This window comes from Nerophis lumbriciformis, linkage group LG20, assembly GCF_033978685.3.
Source record: "Nerophis lumbriciformis linkage group LG20, RoL_Nlum_v2.1, whole genome shotgun sequence".
In the NCBI taxonomy this organism is placed as follows: domain Eukaryota; kingdom Metazoa; phylum Chordata; class Actinopteri; order Syngnathiformes; family Syngnathidae; genus Nerophis; species Nerophis lumbriciformis.
Window position 1 is genome coordinate 37,087,346 of NC_084567.2, and position 23,285 is coordinate 37,110,630.

Here is a 23,285-nt window from a genome sequence, read left to right on the forward strand (position 1 = left end):
GGGGGCGCTGGAGCCTATCTCAGCTACAATCGGGCGGAAGGCGGGGTACACCCTGGACAAGTCGCCACCTCATCACAGGGCCAACACAGATAGACAGACAACATTCACACTCACATCCACACACTAGGGCCAATTTAGTGTTGCCAATCAACTTATCCCCAGGTGCATGTCTTTGGAAGTGGGAGGAAGCCGGAGTACCCGGAGGGAACCCACGCAGTCACGGGGAGAACATGCAAACTCCACACAGAAAGATCCCGAGCCCGGGATTGAACCCAAGACTACTCAGGACCTTCGTATTGTGAGGCAGATGCACTAACCCCTCTGCCACCGTGAAGTCATCCTAATGTAAAATATCCAAATAACAGAAGAATAAGTGATTATTATATTTTAACAGAAGTGAATATAGAACATGTTAAAAGAGAAAGTAAGCAGATATTAACAGTAAATGAACAAGTAGATTAATAATACATTTTTACAGCTTGTCCTTTATAATTTAGACAAAATAATAGAATGATAAATGACACAATATGTTACTGAATAGGTCAGCAGACAAATTAGGAGCCTTTGTTTGTTTACTTACTACTAAAAGACAAGTTGTGTAGTATGTTTACTATTTTATTTAAGGACAAACTTGCAATACGAAACATATGTTTAATGTACCGTATGATTTTTGGTTAAAATAAAGCCAATAATGCCATTTTTTGTGGTCCCCTTTATTTAGGAAAGTATGGAAATACATGTTGGTACCAGTACCAAAATATGGATATCAGTCACTAGTTGTGTGTGCGTGCGTGTTTTATTGGCCACCTTAGCACTGTGGGCGTGGTGTTTTCATTATAGGAAGCGCATTAACCTGTGGTGCGGGTTGCATGGATAATGGTAGCAGGTTGAGCCGAAAGGTGTGGTGCTCAAAAACCTACATACCACTGTGTATTAGTTTTAGGCCCGGGGTGCACATTGCGTCAATTGCGAGCTACCGGGTTGAAAAAATGAACCCAAAATGTTGAGTTAAAATAACTCAAATAAGGGGCTCGTCCTTTTTGAAAATTGGGTTATTTTTTAACCCAACATTTTTTAGTGTGTAACGTCATGTCTGGTTGCAGACTCGGCACCGGCTCAAGCACTTAAAACGAGCGGTCAAGCACTCTGATTCAGCCATACTGCCTCTTGGTAATGTTACAATTCTCCATGACAACAAAGCAAGAAGAAGACAGTAAAGCGCCAGTTTTCAAAATGAGCTATCTTGACGCTAATTTATATGGGATTTTCCATGTGACCGATTAGCATTAGCAATTTTACATGTTGATTTCAACACCTCCGAATTTGGTGATCAAAAATACAACTAAGATGCACGTTATAATCAGACAGCTTGTGCGTAATCAGAGGTGGGTAGTAACGCGCTACATTTACTCCGTTACATCTACTTGAGTAACTTTTGGGATAAATTGTACTTCTAAGAGTAGTTTTAATGCAACATACTTTTACTTTTACTTGAGTATATTTATAGAGAAGAAACGCTACTTTTACTCCGCTACTTTTATCTACATTCAGCTCGCTACTCGCTACTAATTTTTATCGATCTGTTAATGCACGCTTTGTTTGTTTTGGTTTGTCAGACAGACCTTCATAGTGCCTGCGTTTCACCAAATACAGTCACTGGTGACGTTCACTCCGTTCCACCAATCAGATGCAGTCACTGGTGACGTTGGACCAATCAAACAGAGCCAGGCGGTCACATGACCTGACTTAAACAAGTTGAAAAACGTATTGGGGTGTTACCATTTAGTGGTCAATTGTACGGAATATGTACTGTACTGTGCAATCTACTAATAAAAGTTTCAATCAATCAATCAAAAGTGTGAAGGAAAAAAGACCCTTTTTTTATTTCAATCGTACATCCCGTCAAAAGCCTAAAGACTGACTGCACAGTTCCTGTCTTCACAATAAAAGTGCCGCTCCATCGCGACTGCGCTTTCAAAATAAGAGTCTCCGAAAGCCAGCGCAAACAAGCTAGCAAGCTACGGAGTTTGCCGCCAATGTATTTCTTGTAAAGTGTATAAAAACGAATATGGAAGCTGGACAAATAAAATGCCAAAAACCAACCACTTTCATGTGGTATTAGACAGAAAGGAGGAACTTTTTTTCTCCTCCATTTGAAAACGTGGACGTTATCATCACTACTGTCTGATTACAATCAATGCAAGTCATCAGAATCAGGTAATACACCAACTTATATTCTTGTCTTGATGAAAGAAAGTGTGTGTGTGTGTGTATATATATATATATATATATATATATATGATATGTGTGTGTATGTTACTCATCAGTTACTCAGTACTTGAGTAGTTTTTTCACAACATACTTTTTACTTTTACTCAAGTAAATATTTGGGTGACTACTCCTTACTTTTACTTGAGTAATAAATCTCTAAAGTAACAGTACTCTTACTTGAGTACAATTTCTGGCTACTCTACCCACCTCTGTGCGTAATAAATACAAGACTTACAGTTTAACCACTTTGTAGGACTCCACATAAAAAACTACTACCGTATTTTTCGGAGTATAAGTCGCACCGGAGTATAAGTCGCACCTGCCGAAAATGCATAATAAAGAAGGAAAAAAACATATGGAGCCCGGCCAAACTATGAAAAAAACTGCAACTTATAGTCCGAAAAATACGGTACTTGACTAAGTTTACTATATAACAGTCCCTGAAAATGAGACACATTTGAGCACACATAGAAAAAAGCACCAAAAATTTGTACCATTGAGAACCATTATTGATTCCCAGATAGGGGTAATCGGTACCCAAAGGTACCTAAACTCTAAACGATACTGTCATCGACCAATGTATTAAAAACAAAGAAAGGCAAAATATCAAATTAAAACACATAAAATGAATATTGACATACCATCGGTGAATTGATGTGGTGGTATTTGTTTGGGACCCGGTCCGACCCCTCCCTCTTTCATACACAATACATTGTTATCAACCTTTGAATGCTTACAGTTGTTAAAGAATGACTTTGATTTCCACTAATAATTTTGCTGCTGTGTGACCCTAAGGAACATTGTTAATATAACTCGTTCTATGGATTAGGATTATCATACCGTGATAACCAACCCTATGGATTTGGGGACCATCAAGCAACGGCTGGAGAACAACTACTATTGGAGTGCAAGTGAATGTTTGCAAGACTTCAACACCATGTTCACCAACTGCTACGTCTACAACAAGGTATGAGACGTAAAGGCCGATATGGATGGCTGCTGGTCGATATCCCCTCACCACGTCCACTCCTCTAGCCCACAGATGATATCGTGCTGATGGCGCTGGCGGTGGAGAAGATTTACTTGCAAAAAGTCGCGCAGATGCCTCAGAAAGAAGTGGAGCTGTTACCTAATCCGGCCAAAGGAAAACGCAAAAATAGAATTTCAGGTAAACAAAGCATTGCTGAGAAACTACTTGACTGGGCCATTAAAAAAATAATAATTACGCAATTGTGAAAAATATAGACAGTTGTCAAGCAAAGGTGGTGGTGTTCATGTTGTATTTTTTGATTTGAAAAATGTTACTGTGAGGAAGTTCCAAAGAGCACCTTTAACTTCTCTTTAGTATTCATGAGGGACTGATTTTCTATGCCAGCATACAAACTAGGGCTGGGCGATATGGCCTTTTTTTAATATCTCGATATTTTTAGGCCATGTCACGATACACAATATACATCTCGATATTTTGCCTTAGCCTTGAATGAACACTTGATGCATATAATCACAGCAGTATGATGATTCTATGTGTCTACATTAAAACATTCTTCTTCATACTGCATTAATATATGCTCATTTTAAACTTTCACGCAGAGAGGGAAATCACAACTAAGTCAATTGACCAAAATTGTATTTATTAAACAGTTATTAAGCAGTGGCACAAACATTCATGTCATTTCAAAACAGAAAGTGCAAGACTGAGTTCACTTTTGTGCATGATGCAACTACTCCGGTTTTCCCGTAATTAGTACGGTTTTCATCAACCTATTCTGGGTTACGGTTGCAGTGATAAAAAATACGGTTTTTCATTAATTAAAAAAAAAATTTTTTTTTAAGTTTTATTCACGAATCGCATACGAGTCTTAAACCGAAAAGAAAACTGCAGTCATTCCGTGAAGAATATTCAAAAGCATATCCGGGAATAATTATCCGTTCCAAAAAGGGTGAAAACTACGTGAATTGCACCTTGTGCAGACAAGATTTTTCGATCGGACACGGAGGAATTAGCGATGTAAAAGACCACGTTGGGACAAAAAAACACAAGTCTAATGCCGTTGTTGTACCGAAATCTGTTACCCATCGGAATTTGTAACTCCAGGGGGCGATGTTCCCATGACGTTTGTTTGATGGTTAAACGGCAAGCCCAAAGAGGAGAAGAAGAACGCTTGCGTAAATGGCGTAAACTATCCTTAATGCTGAAACGTCAGTTGTCAGAATTTCAGCATTAATAATAACAATGGACTCATACTATAATGAAAGTAAGTCATTGATTTCCAGAATATGTGTAATTTATTAATGCTGAAATTCTGACAACTGACGTTTCATTCCATGATAGCTTTTAATCCGGAAAATGTATGTGTGTGAGAGAGAATCAACAGCTGATACAATGGACTCATACTATAATGAAAGCAAGTCATTGATTTCCAGAATATGTGTAATTTATTAATGCTGAAATTCTGACAACTGACGTTTCAGCATTAAGGATAGTTTACGCCATTTACGCAAGCGTTCTTCTTCTCCTCCTCTTTGGGCTTGCCGTTTAACCATCAAACAAACGCCATGGGAACATCGCCCCCTGGAGTTACAAATTCCGATGGGTAACAGATTTCGGTACAAGTGGAAAACTTTCAACGTTTTTCGTCGCCCAAACAGATTCTTTGGATGTGATAAATGCCGAAGTTTTATTTACGGAGGCAATAATTGAGCAAACAAAAAGGTAATGACACCAATGTTATCTATTGGAATTGTTTAGTACTGTTATACTGTTAAAAGTGTTTATACTATTTATGCTTTTAAGTCCAAGTTGAAGAAATATTGTTAAATGTTGACAGCATAACTACCAAAATACAGAAGTATGTCCTTAATATTTTTGCAGTGCTATTTCTGTTGAAAAGTTAAAATGATTACATTAGAGATGTGATGTGCCACTTTTCAAGTGTCTGATGGCTTAAATTAATTTTCATTAATTTTTTATATTTTGAATTCTTTTGAAAGGCTTACAAAAAAACTACATTTGAATTGTAATTCCATGCTATTGACAGGACTATTAATTTTAATGAAGTTAGCTTACCATGTTTACAGTATGATAATTGTGATAGAAATGTGAATTTTAGGCACAGAATATTTTTTACAATTGAACAAGGCAGTAGATTATACAATCTTGGACAGAAAGTTAATAATGACACCAATTTTTTTTTTAATGGAATTGTTTAGTACTGTTTTACCATTTGTTTACTGTAAAAGTTGTTTATACTGTTTATACTTTCAATTAACAAATTGAAGTCTTGTGAAAGGTTGACAGGATAACTGGCATTAACTGCCAAAATAATTTCAAACTATTGAAGTTAGCTTACAGAATAAACATGTCAATCAACCCATATGATTTTTGCTGTAATATTTTTGTTTTGAAAAGTCACTGTGACTGATAGAAAAGTGATGGTTTTAGCAACATTTTAACCTGTCTGAATGCTAATAATCATTTTGCGTCGGGGGGCGCAGGAACCCCCCACCAGGACTTTGTCCTGGACCTACCGGGCCCTGCGGCCCCTGGACCCTGGCTACTAGGTTTTTCTGATTTCAAAAGTTGGCAGGTATGATGATGTCACTAAGATGACATCAAAACAACACTAAATTAAAGTGCACTTTTTGTACAGAACGCCACTACAATAGTTTAAAACAAATAAAGTGCACTTTTGTGCATGATGTCACACAAGATATTTCAATAAGTGTCAAATAAAAATGAGCTGCATAATAGGAAATCAAATAGTGTACGTCCTTCGCTTTGTGGTAGGTTCCTGCGGACGTTATTTCCTTCTGTTGTTGACTAGTTTTTTCATATGGTGTCGATGTGGAAATGGTTGCCTCGGCATTTTGTGGGTGTGGCACCGAACGGAGATGTTGACATGCAGAGTTTCAAGCACTCTTCATTCTCTAGCAGGTGACTTTTCAAATGATGCTACATATTAGCAGTAATTCTACTTTTTGTAGCAACGCTTTTGCCTCACACTTGACATATTACGGTTGTCTGTTCGACATGTTCCCACTTGAAGCCAAACCACCGCCAGACGATGGACTCCCTGCTGTTTTTCTTGGGAATTAATTCTTCCTTCATTTGTTGCCAGATTCGCACCTTCTTTCTCTCGTATTACCACTCGCACCACAGCTAACGTTACCCATGCCGTTACCTCTTTGCTCCGCGAGGTGTGCTTGTTTTAAGTCTCTGTCAGAAGGAGAGACAACAAAGAGTGAGAAGAGCATGTAGTCTAATGCCCGCGGCTAAAAGCAACTGCGTGAGAACGTATACTCGAATATCACGATATGGTCATTTTCTATATCGTACAGAGACAAACCCATCCCTAATACAACGTAATAATTGGATCGGCCAATAAAGTCCAAACTGCTCAGTGAAGATTTAAGACAGTGGTCCCCAACGACCGGTCCGTGGACCGATTGGTACCGGGCCGCACAAGAAATTAAAAAAAAATAAAAAAATGTCTTATTTTATTTTATTTTATTTTTATTAAATCAACAAAAAAACACAATATATACATTATATATCAATATAGATCAATACAGTCTGCAGGGATACAGTCCGTAAGCACACATGATTGTATTTCTTTATGACCGTGGGACAAATTTTCGAGCGTTGACCGGTCCGTAGCTACAAAAAGGTTGGGGACCACTGATCTAAGATGTTTACAAATTTGTGGCTGCAACTTTGTGTACAGCGCCTCCACACCAGTATTGAGCCTTTTTTACCCTGTAGGGCTTACCTGGGAAAATTGTGGCCCATTGATCTTTTCAATCTGCCGGCATCCCCAAATAATTTTTTTAGATCTTTAAAAAGATCGAAACTGTAGCTGCCATTATGATGTGCAGTGATGTTTTCAAATTACCGTAAGTCTTGAACTGTACAAATTATTTCAATGGTTGCAATCTGCGCTTTTGCATGATATACTAGTTACTATGGTAATCTAATGAGTTATTCTGGTGATCTAAGTCACAGCAGCTCAGACGAGGCACCGAGCACTGTGGGTGGGGAGCGTTTCCACAGAGTGTTTCCAGAGTGGCCAGCCTGAAATGCGGGTGTCAGGGACAGACGTGAAAGGAGATTTTTACAGCAAAGTTCTAAAGTTTAGTGATATATCAGATTATAGGTGGGTTTTTTTCTACCCTTCGTGTTCATATTTCGCTGTGTTTGTTGTATTTTTGTTGCGTTTCGCTTGATTGTAAAATATGTCGATAGAGAGGGTGAGTGACGTTCATATGTTGTCAATATTCAGTGTTTTATCGGTCATAGGTAATATTGTAAATCCCACATTCTTTATTTTCATGTACATTCTGGGCATACTTACCAACCCTCCCGGATTTTCCGGGAGACTCCCGAAATTCAGCGCCTCTCCCGAAAACCTCCCGGGACAAATTTTCTCCCGAAAATCTCCCGAAATTCAGGCGGAGCTGGAGGCCACGCCCCCTCCAGCACCATGCGGACCTGAGTGACGTGTTGACAGCCTGTTCACACGTCCGCTTTCCCATAATATAAACAGCTAATGATCGAGGGCGAGTTCTTGGTTTCTTATGTGGGTTTATTGTTAGGCAGTTTCATTAACGTCCTCCCAGCGCGGTAACAACACACAACAACAGCAGTCAAGTTTTCGTCTACCTACCGTAAAGCAGTTCGTCTGCCGTAAACAGAAATGTTGTGACACTTTTAAACAGGACAATACTGCCATCTACTGTACATGCATATGTGACCCACCCATAATGTGTCACATTTTTGTGTTGATTTATTTATTTTATTTTGTGGTTTGAATTCGTTTTTGGAGCTGTCATTACACATTTATCAGTATTCACATTGGTCAGTAGGGGGCAGTAGGGCGTTTCTTCCCAATTGAATGCTATCACCTGCAGACCGGAAGTGTCTTGTCATTCTGATGAGCGCGACCAGTCTGTGAACAATTGAAACGTCCTGTGTGCTTTTTCCTCCTGTATAACAGGTTAGTTTTGGTGAATCAACTCACTGAATAATATCCACGTGATCTTTATAAGTTTAAGTACACATTCTGATGGTGGAGCCTAACTCTAAAGTGTTTGTGAGTTGTAGTTTGTATTTGTGAATGAATCCAGTGCACAGCTGCAGTAATCAATACAAAAAGGCGACGTGAGTGCGCAATGTTTATATAGGAACTTCTGATCCTAATTCAGACTCCCAAATTAGAGCTCCCGTTTTCTTATTGATTTTATAATGTATATTTGTATAATGTGTGTGTTCTGAAATAGTGACAGAGAATAGAACAAGGATGGACAATTCAACCCTTAACTCAACAATGAGTAGATGAGTGTTATGTGTGTGTATATGTGTAAATAAATGAACACTGAAATTCAAGTATTTCTTTTATTTATATATATATGTAATAAAATATATATATATTGCTAGAATTCACTGAAAGTCAAGTATTTCTTATATATATGTATCTTAACCACGCCCCCGCCCCACCCCCGACCACGCCCCCAACCCCCCAGCCCCCACCTCCCGAAATCGGAGGTCTCAAGGTTGGCAAGTATGATTCTGGGTGTCTCATTCAGTAAAAAAAAGCTTAAAATTCCAGGTTTTGTATAAGTTTTCCTAAAAATCAGATATACCGGCCACCAGACACATTTTTTCTCTAAATTTGGCCCCCTGAGTCCAAATAATGGCCCAGGCCTTTTGTAGGGTCACTATATTTTGTTCAGCAATGCAAATGTGACCCAATCCAAGGTTTCATCTACATTTCTTTCAGATACAACCCCCGATGTGAAGCACACTGGCTCCAACTCATCCGTCACTCCCAAAGAGCAGTCCCAGCAAACTAACACTGTATGTGTTCTCGATCCTGCATCATATTTTGATGATTTCTAGATGGAATTTATTGAAATTACTCTGTCATTTATTTTCTGGAAATGAAGAAGACGGGCCTGAAGAGGAAAATCGGTGCCGCCACCGACACAACCTGTCTGAACCAGTCGCCGGAAAGCAAGAGAAGACGCGACGTCCTCGACCGAGCTGACGTAAATGAATTAGTGTCCCAAGTAGCCGAGGCGGACAAGCAGCGCAAACCGCTTAAGTACTGCGAGGACATATTGAAGGAAATGTTCTTAAAGAAGCATGTGGCGTACGCATGGCCTTTCTACAAGCCTCTGGATGCTGCAGCGTTGGGGCTGCATGATTATCACAACATCATCAAATACCCCATGGATCTCCGTACTGTCAAGGTATGTGAATGTGGAATGGTGGAAAAATGGATGGATGGACTTTATTTTTGCTACTAAGTAGTTACATTCATTCCACTAAAGGATGCTCCCTTTGACTTGTTGCATTTTTTAGACAAAAATGGAGAGAGGGGAGTACCATGATGTCCAAAGATTCGCCGCAGACGTCAGGTTAATTTTCTCCAACTGCTACAAATACAACCACCCGGACCACGGTGTCGTCGCCCAGGCCAAGAAACTTCAGGTTGTGTTCGGGGGAAGAAAGTATTCAGGCAGCTGAACATGCAAGTATTTCAACTTGTCGGATTGTGTCCGTTTTATTTCCTCTAGGGTTTGTTTGAGAGGTTGTTTGCAAAGGTTCCAGACCAGCCTGTGACTTCAACGGTGGGCTCCGGCCGGGCTATTGGTGGCCTGAGTGCCATTTTCCACAAATGTGATCAAAAAGACCCCCGACTTGTAGAGTTGCCAAAACAGGTGGGCATATGATGTAGTCAAGCAAAGTCTATGTACTACTACAATCAGATGAAGGGTACAGGCCAAAAGTTTGGACACACCTTCTCATTCAATGACTATTTACATTGTAGATTGTAACGGAAGGCATCAAAACTGTGAATGAACACATGTGGAGTTATGTACTTAACAAAAAAAGGTGAATAACTGAAAACATGTTTTATACTCTAGTTTCTTCAAAATAGCCACCCTTTGCTCTGATTACTGCTTTGCACACTCTTGGCACTCTCTCGATGAGCTTCAAGCACACCTGTGAAGTGAAAACCATTTCAGGTGACTACCTCTTGAAGCTCATCGAGAGATTGCCAAGAGTGTGCAAAGCAGTAATCAGAGCAAAAGGTGGCTATTTTGAAGAAACTAGAATATAAAACATGTTTTCAGTTATTTCACCTTCTTTTCATAACTCCATATATATACACACACACACACACACACACACACACACACACACACACACACACACACACACACACACACACACACACACACACACACACACACACACACACACACACACATATATATATGTGTGTGTGTATGTATGTATGTATATATATATGTATGTATATATGTGTATATATATATATATATATATATATGTATGTATATATGTATATATATATATATGTATATATGTATATATATGTATATATATATATATATGTATGTATGTATATATGTATATATACATATGTGTGTGTGTGTGTGTGTGTGTGTGTATGTATATATATATGTATATATAGGGCTGCAACAACTAATCGATTAAAATCGATTATAAAAATAGTTGGCGATTAATTTAGTCATCGATTCGTTGGATCCATGCTATGCGCATGCGCAGAGACTACTTTTTAAAAAATTTTTATGTATATATACCGTATTTTCCGCACTATTAGCCGCACCTAAAAACCACAAATTTTCTCAAAAGCTGACAGTGCGGCTTATAACCCGGTGCGCTTTATATATGGATTAATATTAAGATTCATTTTCATAAAGGTTAGGTCTCGCAACTACGGTAAACAGCCGCCATCTTTTTTCCCCGTAGAAGAGGAAGCGCTTCTTCTTCTATGGTAAGCAACCGCCAAGGTAAGCACCCGCCCCCATAGAAGAGGAAGCGCTTCTTCTTCTACTGTAAGCAACCACCCGCCCCCATAGAAGAAGAAGCGCGCGGATATTACGTTTCATTTCATTTGTGTGTTTACATCTGTAAAGACCACAAAATGGCTCCTATTAAGAGACACGCGTACAACGCAGAATTCAAACTCAAGGCAATAAGTCACGCAGTAGAACACGGAAATAGAGCAGCAGCAAGAGAAGTGAACATAAATGGTGCGTAGGTAGAGGAAGCAAAAGATGACCTGCGCCACTAAGACAGGGAGACAGCGCCGGACGACATACGCCAACATCTGCCAGTGGATTGTAAATGCCTGGGCGAATATATCGGTCTCAACTGTGGTCCGAGCTTTCCAGAAGGCAGGATTCACGGAACTGCTGGAAAACAACAGCAACATTGACTCTAATGACTTCGACGAGACGGAGCCGGCCATTTTGGATGCCGTATTCGCCCAACTTTTTAATTCCGACACTGAAGAAGAATTGTTAGAACGCTGGTTTGTAATATATTATTAAAGTTTAACTGACCTATCTGACTGTTTTTTTGACATTCCCTTTAGCGCAGCGTAGGCACGGCTTATAACCCGGGGCGGCTTATAGGTGAACAAAGTTTTGAAATATGCCATTCATTGAAGGCGCGGCTAATAACCCGGGGCGGCTTATAGTGCGGAAAATACGGTATATATTTTTATAAACCTTTATTTATAAACTGCAACATTTACAAACAACTGAGAAACAATAATCAAAATAAGTATGCTGCCAGTATGGTGCTAGTATGCTGGTTTTTTTTTTCCAATAAAATACTGGAAAGGATAGAAATGTAGTTTGTCTCTTTTATCCGATTATTAATCGATTAATCAAAGTAATAATCGACAGATTAATCAATTATCAAATTAGTTGTTATTTGCAGCCCTATATATATACATATGTGTGTGTATATATGTGTTTGTGTATATGTATATATATATATATATGTATATGTGTATATGTTTATATATATATATATATATATATGTATGTGTGGGGAAAAAAAATCACAAGACTATTTCATCTCTACAGGCCTGTTTCATGAGGGGGGTACCCTCAATCGTCAGGAGATTTTAATGGGAGCATTCGCATACCATGGTTTATATAGGGCACAGAGTGGGTGGGTACAGGCTGGCCTAGGGGCGTGGTGATTGGTTCTTGTGTTACCTAGGAGGTGTTTCCGTCTATGGCGGCATGTTGTTACAATTTCGCTGCGCTTGTTGAGGGATGACAGGTCTGGACGGTAGATAATAAACAGTTTCTCTTTCAAGCATAGGTTGCATCTTTTATTACCACTATTGTAAGGTGTGCTGGATGCATAATAGTGGTAATAGTGGTAATAAAAGATGCAACCTATGCTTGAAAGAGAAACTGTTTATTATCTACCGTCCAGACCTGTCATCCCTCAACAAGCGCAGCGAAATTGTAACAACATGCCGCCATAGACGGAAACACCTCCTAGGTAACACATGAACCAATCACCACGCCCCTAGGCCAGCCTGTACCCACCCACTCTGTGCCCTATATAAACCATGGTATGCGAATGCTCCCATTAAAATCTCCTGACGATTGAGGGTACCCCCCTCATGAAACAGGCCTGTAGAGATGAAATAGTCTTGTGATTTTTTTCCCCCACACATACATATATTGCGCTCTACTACGGTATCGAGCACTATTTTTTGGATAACCTTATTAAGACATATATATATATATATATATATATATATTTATATATACACATATATACATATATATACATATATACACATATATATATCTCCTGCCTCGAAAGAAAATCATGTTTGCCTTGGTGCCCTTCTAACTTGCCTTGGTGCCCTAAAATATGAGCCCTCCTTCAAGGCAACACTCGCCTTGACCTTTAAAAAGTTAAAATTCGAGGCCTGCAGTTATGTCCATCTCGACCTATAGCGAGTAAGACCAAATGTTTTGGTCGGATCTTACGGGGTTCACTGCTATGCCAGCTAGTGACGGGGATGCTTGTGACTCAAATTTTTGCTTGCAACTTAAAGCATAACAATTAGCTGAGAGACAAAATACTCATTAAGTTGTAATGCCATTAAAAATGCCACAATAGTAATTTTAGCTGTTATTTACCATCGTACTGTGATCATAAAGTATATTCACTGGCCACTAATACAATTTAGTAAGCAGTTTTGAGTTGTTTTTATTATCACAATTCCACTTGTTTTTGGCACCTTAATGAATATTGAGAGGTATCTTTAATATTTTCACCATTTGATCATCTTTATTGTATTGAATGTCATTGAGTGTACATATCAAAATGTTTATATTACTTTATTTTTGTAGCTTTCCACTCAAACTCAAAATCAGATGTGTTCACCAGCAGATCACAACATTCTCCGAAGCGCCTTCAAATAATCCGATGAAGAAAAATCGGACCGAAATGAAAGAAGAAAGAGGGAGCAGCGAATGCAGTCAGACTGTCAGCTCGAGGTATGACGACCACTTGGTTTTTTTCTGGGGGAAAATGATCAAGGTATTGTCCAAACTCTTCATTTCCAGTCAGTCAAAGAACGTCTGTGACGAAGAATCCCTGCAGATGACATACGACGAGAAGCACCAACTGAGCCTCGACATCAACCGACTGTCGGGCGTAAAACTCGGCCGTGTGGTACACATCATCCAGACACGAGAGCCATCGATGTGCGACGCCGACCAAGACGAGCTGGAGATCGACTTTGAGATAATGAAGCCATCGACTCTACGTAAACTGCAACAATATGTCCGATCTTGTCTGTGCAAGAAGTACAAGAGATTTCAAAGTAAGTTGTAAAATACAAACCCCGTTTCCATATGAGTTGGGAAATTGTGTTGGATGTAAATATAAACGGAATACAATGATTTGCAAATCCTTTTCAACCCATATTCAATTGAATGCACTACAAAGACAAGATATTTGATGTTCAAACTCATAAACTTTATTTTTTTTTTTGCAAATAATAATTAACTTAGAATTTCATGGCTGCAACACGTGCCAAAGTAGTTGGGAAAGGGCATGTTCACCACTGTGTTACATGGCCTTTCCTTTTAACAACACTCAGTAAACGTTTGGGAACTGAGGAGACACATTTTTTAAGCTTTTCAGGTGGAATTCTTTCCCATTCTTGCTTGATGTACAGCTTAAGTTGTTCAACAGTTCGGGGGTCTCCGTTGTGCTATTTTAGGCTTCATAATGCGGCACACATTTTCAATGGGAGACAGGTCTGGGCTACAGGCAGGCCAGTCTAGTACTCGCACTCTTTTACTATGAAGCCACGTTGCTGTAACACGTGGCTTGGTATTGTCTTGCTGAAATAAGCAGGGGCGTCCATGGAAACGTTGCTTGGATGGGAACATATGTTGCTCCAAAACCTGTATGTACCTTTCAGCATTAATGGCGCCTTCACAGATGTGTAAGTTACCCATGTCTTGGGCACTAATACACCCCCATACCATCACAGATGCTGGCTTTTCAACTTTGTGCCTATAACAATCCGGATGGTTCTTTTCCTCTTTGGTCCGGAGGACACAACGTCAACAGTTTCCAAAAACAATTTGAAATGTGAACTCGTCAGACCACAGAACACTTTTCCACTTTGTATCAGTCCATCTTAGATGAGCTCAGGCCCAGCGAAGCCGACGGCGTTTCTGGGTGTTGTTGATAAACGGTTTTTGCCTTGCATAGGAGAGTTTTAACTTGCACTTACAGATGTAGCGACCAACTGTAGTTACTGACAGTGGGTTTCTGAAGTGTTCCTGAGCCCATGTGGTGATGTCCCTTACACTCTGATGTCGCTTGTTGATGCAGTACAGCCTGAGGGATCGAAGGTCACGGGCTTAGCTGCTTATGTGCAGTGATTTCTCCAGATTCTCTGAACCCTTTGATGATATTACGGACCGTAGATGGTGAAGTCCCTAAATTCCTTGCAATAGCTGGTTGAGAAATGTTTTTCTTAAACTGTTCAACAATTTGCTCACGCATTTGTAGACAAAGTGGTGACCCTCGCCCCATCCTTGTTTGTGAATGACTGAGCATTTCATGGAATCTACTTTTATACCCAATCATGGCACCCACCTGTTCCCAATTAGCCTGTTCACCTGTGGGATGTTCCAAATAAGTGTTTGATGAGCATTCCTCAACTTTATCAGTATTTTTTGCCACCTTTCCCAACTTCTTTGTCACATGTTGCTGGCATCAAATTCTAAAGTTAATGATTATTTGCAAAAAAAAAAAGTTTCAGTTTGAACATCAAATATGTTGTCTTTGTAGCATATTCAACTGAATATGGGTTGAAAATGATTTGCAAATCATTGTATTCCGTTTATATTTACATCTAACACAATTTCCCAACTCATATGGAAACAGGGTTTGTAATCATTGAGCTTTTAAAAATGGTTTCACCACTATCTGTTGCACTTAATCGTCTTTTTCATTCAACCCAGAGAAGCTGAATCAAGTTGGGTCTCATCGGATAGAAAGCAGCACCTCGGACTCAGTCAGTAGTTCTGAAGACTCCATTTCAGACAACAGTGACTCATGTTAGGTATTTGTTCGTCACTCTCTAAATGATGAAGACGTATGTACAGTGTATTTTGCTTTTTTGTTGAATTTTAATAAGTATTTTTTATGAATTCAATAGTCTTTCTCACCTTCTCTCCTACTGGCACTCGCAACTTTCTTGACCTCACGTGACTTATTTTGGAGTCTTGCGCAATAATAAAAATACAAACCGAGTCAACGTCATTTGGAATTCTTCGTTTGGGCACTGAATTCACAGGTAAACAGACTAATGGCGCCACATGGCAGAAGCCATTTTAGTCTAAGAAACCTCCCGTGTTTTACCAAAATTGTGTTTTTGGAGTCACTTTCAGCATTTCTCTGCCTCCAAACAAGACTGTCTTCTAAGGTAAGGCTTCTCAACTGGCGGCCCAAGTTCTAGCATTTTCGCAGCAAATTCCAAAAAAAGAGTGTTCATTTTGTAGAGAGGAACTCGGACCGCTGTTAAAACTGTAACCTTGCTAGCAAACATAGAACATTAGGGTTTAAACTTGTAATTTACGTAACTAAGGCGTTCCTCAAGGCACACCTTAAGTCCTCTTGTTTTTGGCAGAGACCATTTTTTCCCCCCATAATTTTATTTATGTAACTAACAGTGACGTGCGGTGAGGTTGATGGCTGGTGAGGCACTGACTTCATCACAGTCAGATTTACAAACATATGAACCCTAAAGAGTATCTTATTCACCATTTGATTGGCAGCAGTTAACGGGTTATGTTTAAAAGCTCATACCAGCATTCTTCCCTGCTTGGCACTCAGCATCAAGGCTTGGAATTGGGGGTTAAATCACCAAAAATGATTCCCAGGCGCGGCGCCGCTGCTGTCCACTGCTCCCCTCACCTCCCAGGGGGTGATCAAGGGGATGGGTCAAATGCAGACGACAAATTTCATTACACCTAGTGTGTGTGTGACAATCATTGGTACTTTAACTTAACTTTAACTTTACACATACAAACTGTAGCACACAAAAAAGCACATTTAATAAAAAAACGTTATTATGGTCTTACCTTTACTTAGAAATTAAGTCCATGCGCCGCAACTAAAGCCCTCACTTCAACTTTCCACGTGCAAGATTGAATCTATTTAAAAAAGTGTAACCGAGGGTTTATAAATGTCTCCTATACTGTATGAAACTACAAAATAACAAACACGGAGGCTCCAGTTTACACAAGAACCACTTTATTTACTTTCTTTCCAAAACCTCCGCAACGTGACATCACTTCCGCTCTTAGCGCCTTCAAAATAAGAGCTCAAGGCATATACTGTATAACAGCGCATAACAGGAACTTAACATCACAAAGAGGAAAGCCCATGAAAATAGGTTACAAAAGTTATTTAATAAGAAGCCAAAAAGTGCAAAAACAATAATGTTCGTGTTGGAGGAGTTGTGAATTAGATACACCTGCAGTCTGCAGGTGTACATAATGTTGTGGCCCTGCAGTCATTCACAACTCCTCCAACACGAACATTATTGTTTTTGCACTTTTTGGCTTCTTATGAAATAATTTTTTTAAATAGATTCAATCTTGCACGTGGAAAGTTTAAGTGTGGGCTTTAGTTAATATAACAATTCTACGGCGGGGGTGCAGGAGGCGGGGTTACTGGAGCCTCAGCCAGTGCGTCTTTTGCAGCCGTTTTATGATCGGCATAAAGCACAAGAAATACGTTACACACATACAGTTGTTGACAAAATACATTGTACATTATATACCTTTGCTAACTAAACTATGGAAATGTATAATATAGTTCATATAGCAATACAGTCTCACTGCACAGCAGGCCAGCAGTTAGCCGAGTCCGGAATCCATGTTGAGGCACTGAGTGACGTGCCTCCACTGGCTGCTGATCACCGCACCGTCTCTTCTCAGTATTTGAACGGCAAATGTGAAAATTCAGCGATTTTGAATAACAATAATCTAAAACTGGTGAAGTTAAATGGAAAATAACTTTATAGTATAATCACTGGATACATATAACAATTTAATTTTTTTTTTTTCTTTTTAAATTTTTTTTCTTTCCATGATGGCAGGTGATGCCCCGCCTCACCTGCCTCTAGTGACTGCACGTCACTGGTAACTAAGGTGTTGCTTTAGCTTGTTGACTTCAGATTCAGGATTCAGGATGCTTTATTATTGTCCATTCTTTAACATGTACAAGACATATAAGAACTGAAATTACATTTTCGGCACAGTCCCACTAAGAGCAGACATACGTTACAGGGAGACAAGACGGGACCGCAGACGGCTCAGCCACTTACGGCGCTCCTTAAAAAAGGTGGGAAAAAGGTGATATTGGGAAAGGGGGGAAGAGTAAAAAATATCAGTCAAAGGCTGGACCCTCGGGAGGGGGTCCAGACTGAGTCCAAGGGAAAAAACCTCATTTGCCATAGCACACATAAACAAGTTACATATAATCACAACAACTCGCAACAGAGGGGGTGGGGGAAGGGGGGGGGGGGTTGGGGCCCTGGAGGCCTGGCCTGCTGCTATAAAGCGCTACTCAGCCGTCCATCACCCCGGAGGGGAATGAAGTGTGGTGAAGGCGTTGGGTGGGGATGGGGTGTGTGTTTGTGTGTATGCCCATTGTCTTTGGGTGTAATGGTGTTGTGTTTATAGGCCCGGGGCCATTCTGCATGCAATGCAAGCAAAGTTCGACTTCCAGGTGTCGTTGAGGAGGGAGGGAGGTTAAAAGCGTCCATCTTTGAGAGTCCTCGGGGATGTTTACAGAACAGCCTGCTCCTGTTGTTGCAGCGTCAAGGCCATTCCAGGGAGTCAAATCGTAGAAATTGGAATTTTTGTTTTTCCGCGAGCAGACATTACAATGGCTTGTCTGTTCTATTCGTCCATGTTAGCTCTCATATCCAATTTTTCCCTTTCAACAAGCTTCTCCATGATGTGACCCATCTTGCGATTCAGTTCAGAAATCGCCCCAGACTGTGATCCCACAGCCCGACCCAATCCTTCCATTGCGACGAACAGCCTTTGGGCTCCTTGAGTGGCTGCCATCGTCTTACGAATTTGACGATACACCAGAGCAATGCCCAGCCCAATCAGCAGGTGCCCCGCGATCATGGTTCCAAATAGGTCGATGTCTTCCACGTCCTCGATGGAAAGGACTGAGAGGCACATGATTCTCTATTTGTCCCAGGAATCTCTCACGTACTCACGCTCCCCCGAACGTCTTTTCCTCGTCGAAAAGATTTTGTCAATTGTGTCGAGAGTCCAGCTGATCATTTCCATGTCTGATGTTTAGTTTTGGAGGACAGCGCAAAGAGGCTTCAAAAAAAGTGTAGACAAGACACGACAAAGAGAGGAAGCAAGGAGGAGAAAAAAATGCGACTGCCCTCACCAGAGGCAAGACAGAAAAAAAAGATGTAGTCATTTGTTCAACTTTTTTAGTACTGTTCCTCAAGGTTTCCATTTTAGGTCCTCTCTTTTTCATCATTTGGGCTATTCAACTGGGACCTGTGAGTGTTCAGTTAAAAAAATCTTGAGTTTTATTTTTGCAGAAGGATGGCGCCAAGTATCAAAATCTATTATTTTTAATGTACAAAACATGCACAAATAGCTAAACAGCTAGCATAAAACGTTGGCATGGTTTTATCAGAGACGTTAGCATATTTCCAAGATGGTGCCATAGCTAAAAAATATCAGTATGTTAATATGAGAGATGTTAGCATACTTCTAAGATGGCGCCAAGTATCAAAATCTAGGATATTTAGGTATAAAACATGCACAATTAGCTAAACAGCTAGCGTAAAACGTTATTATGGTAATATCAAAGACGTTAGTATACTTCTAAGATGGTGCCAATCATCAAAATCTATGATTTTTAGGTTTAAACATTTAAATCTATCATAAAACATTAGCATGACGACATAGGACAGATTAGCGTACTTCAAAGATAGCGCTAAATACTAAAATGCCCAATTTTTGTCTGTAAACATAGAATATTAGCTGAAAAGCTAACATAAAATGTTAGCATGCTAATAACAGAGACGTTGGCACACTTCTTAGATGGCGCCAATTATCAAAATCCATGATTTTTAGGTTTAAACATTCAAGTCTAGCAAAAAAGCTAGCATAAAACAAAGTTAGCGTACTTCTCCTTTAAAAACTCCTCTGTAACTCTGTGACAAAATAAATACACCAAGTTCAAATGTCTACTGTAGAGGACGCCGGTTCTCCAGAATACACCCAAACAATTTTTTAGCTTTCTGAAAATGTGGCCCCCAAAACGACTTACCGGTAGTTGAATATGCCTGGTCTAAGTCTTAGAATAGAAAGTACTTTATTGATCCCTGGGGGAAATTCAGCACCACAGTTCGCTCACAATAGACAATAAACACTTAGGTATTTTTTTTACATGTGAATACTATAAATACAGTCTATTATACAGCATTATTCACATGTGAATAATATAAATACAGTCTATTGTACAGCATTATTCACATGTGAATAGTATAAATACAGTCTATTATACAGCATTATTCACGTGTGAATAATATAAATACAGTCTATTATACAGCATTATTCACATGTGTATAACACAAATACAGTCTATTATACAACATTATTCACATGTGAATAACATAAATACAGGCTATATACAGCATTATTCGAATGTGAATAACATAAATACAGTCTATTATACAGCATTATTCACATGTAAATAATATAAATACAGTGTATTATACAGCATTATTCACATGTGAATAATATAAATATAGTCTATTATACAGCATTATTCACATGTGAATAACATAAATACAGTCTATTATACAGCATTATTCACATGTGAATAACATAAATACAGTCTATTATACAGCATTATTCACATGTGAATAACACAAATACAGTCCATCATACAGCATTATTCACATGTGAATAATATAAATACAGTCTATTGTACAGCATTATTCACATGTGAATAATATAAATACAGTCTATTATACAGCATTATTCACATGTGAATAATATAAATACAGTCTATTATACAGCATTATTCACATGTGAATAACATAAATACAGTCTATTATACAGCATTATTCACATGTGAATAATATAAATACAGTCTATTATACAGCATTATTCACATGTGAATAACATAAATACAGTCTATTATACAACATTATTCACATGTGAATAATGTAAAAATACAGTCTATTATACAGCATTATTCACATGTGAATAACATAAATACAGTCTATTATACAACATTATTCACATGTGAATAATGTAAAAATACAGTCTATTATACAGCATTATTCACATGTGAATAATATAAATACAGTCTATTATACAGCATTATTCACATGTGAATAATATAAATACAGTATTATACAGCATTATTCACATGTGAATAACATAAAAACAGTCTATTATACAGCATTATTCACATGTGAATAATATAAATACAATCTATTATACAGCATTATTCACATGTGAATAACATAAATGCAGTCTATTATACAGCATTATTCACATGTGAATATTGTAAAAAATACAGTCTATTATACAGCATTATTCACATGTGAGTAACATAAATACAGTATTATACAGCATTATTCACATGTGAATAATATAAATACAGTCTATTATACAGCATTATTCACATGTGAATAATATAAATACAGTCTATTATACAGCATTATTCACATGTGAATAACATAAATACAGTCAATTATACAGCATTATTCACATGTGAATAACATAAATACAGTCTATTATACAGCATTATTCACATGTGAACAACATAAATACAGTCTATTATACAGCATTATTCACATGTGAATAATATAAATACAGTCTATTACAAAGCATTATTCACATGTGAATAACACAAATACAGTCTATTATACAGCATTATTCACATGTGAATAACACAAATACAGTCTATTATACAGCATTATTCACATGTGAATAATATAAATACAGTCTATTATACAGCATTATTCACATGTGAATAACACAAATAGTCTATTATACAGCATTATTCACATGTGAATAACATAAATACAGTCAATTATACAGCATTATTCACATGTGAATAATATAAACACATTATAAATTTACAGTACATGTACAGTCAAAGGGAACATATGTATTATACAGTCTGATGGCTGTCGGTATGAAGGACCAGTTTCCTAGTGTCTTCTGTTCTTTGCAGCTCAGCTGTAGTTCCTGACTCTTCCAGAAAGTGGCAATCATGCACCATCTCTTCTCTGGGATTCACTTTGTCAGTTTTTACCAGAGGCGGTCTTGGAATAGCCCATAGCCAATCCTGCATTTGTTTTACATCCACATCTCTGGAAGTATATTAGCATTTCCTACTTTTTTATCAAATGTGTTGTAAATCAACTGTTGGGAAAGCCAAAGTACACAAGGGCATTCATCATTGACTCTTTCCAGGCCAGACTGTGTGACCTGCATTCCCTTCATGCAGCATGGAAATTCCCAGCTACCGTAGCAGCCCACTCCCCCCCCAACAACCTGGCGGGCGTGATTGATCAGTGCCACAACTGCTGTGACAAGCTATCATTACTGGTACCTGTGGCCATCACTCTCACAACACAAATGCAATTCTAAAAACAAGACCACACTGGTGCAACCTCCCACTGTTCATTTGCTTTACGTTGCAAAGGGAGGGGAGAATAAGTTCCCAAAACGTGGGTTCACAATGTCAATTCGAATCAAAGTGCTGGGAGATGTGCACGCTTGCACTTTTTCTTCTGCAAATCATACAGTGTGTGCTAAGAAGCCTACATTTCCATATGGTTTTGTAGCAACATGCTTTATGGTGCTTATTAATATGTTTTAGAACAATTACTCACATGGAGAATAAAATGTGCTGAGCTTGAACTCTTGCAGAAGCATTTGCATATAGTTTAGTGAGAGAATATTCACACCCTCGAGATTTTTCTCACATTGGTCATATTGCAAATGCCCAAATGAAGTTTTTTCCCTCAGTCTACAGTACAGGCCAAAAGTTTGGACACACCTTCTCATTCAATGCATTTTCTTTATTTTCATGACTATTCCATACCTGCCAACTACTCCGGTTTTCCCGTAATTAGTACGGTTTTCATCAACCTATTCCGGGTTACGGTTGCAGTGATAAAAAATACGGTTTTTCATTAATCAAAAAAAAAAATTTTTTTTTTAAAGTTTTATTCACGAAATCGCGTAACAACAATGACAATCGACACTGCTTCCCGTAACTTCATATCGAGCCATTCCGAATGCCATGTGCGAGGCACCATGCAGTTGCCATTGTTTCCAAACGAGCGAACGATCATGGAATCAGCCGGAGAAAAATCGCAAACGAGTCTTAAACCGAAAAGAAAACTGCAGTCATTCCGTGAAGAAAATTCAAAAGCCTATCCGGGAATAATTATCCGTTCCAAAAAGGGTGAAAACTACGCGAATTGCACCTTGCGCAGACAAGATTTTTCGATCGGACACGGAGGAATTAGCGATGTAAAAGACCACGTTGGGACAAAAAAACACAAGTCTAATGCCGTTGCTAGCGATACAAGTGGAAA

At 38.8% G+C, this 23,285-nt stretch overlaps 1 protein-coding gene across 2 annotated transcripts in view; it reads left to right on the forward strand.

Annotated features, from left to right (window-relative positions):
* Positions 1-15,925, forward strand: part of LOC133619821 (bromodomain-containing protein 3-like) — a 33,104-nt gene extending 17,179 nt beyond the window's left edge. Inside the window, exons 3-11 of one of the 2 annotated variants that reach the window (XM_061981084.2) lie at positions 3,101-3,238; positions 3,307-3,439; positions 9,048-9,124; positions 9,214-9,519; positions 9,632-9,760; positions 9,847-9,990; positions 13,529-13,638; positions 13,708-13,967; positions 15,628-15,925. In XM_061981084.2, the coding sequence (XP_061837068.2) occupies positions 3,101-3,238; positions 3,307-3,439; positions 9,048-9,124; positions 9,214-9,519; positions 9,632-9,760; positions 9,847-9,990; positions 13,529-13,638; positions 13,708-13,967; positions 15,628-15,728 (1,398 nt within the window). In that variant the 3' untranslated portion in view covers positions 15,729-15,925. The remainder of the gene's footprint in view (positions 1-3,100; positions 3,239-3,306; positions 3,440-9,047; positions 9,125-9,213; positions 9,520-9,631; positions 9,761-9,846; positions 9,991-13,528; positions 13,639-13,707; positions 13,968-15,627) is intronic. The other variant, XM_061981085.2, reaches the window with a different exon arrangement.
* The last annotated feature ends 7,360 nt before the right edge of the window (positions 15,926-23,285 follow it).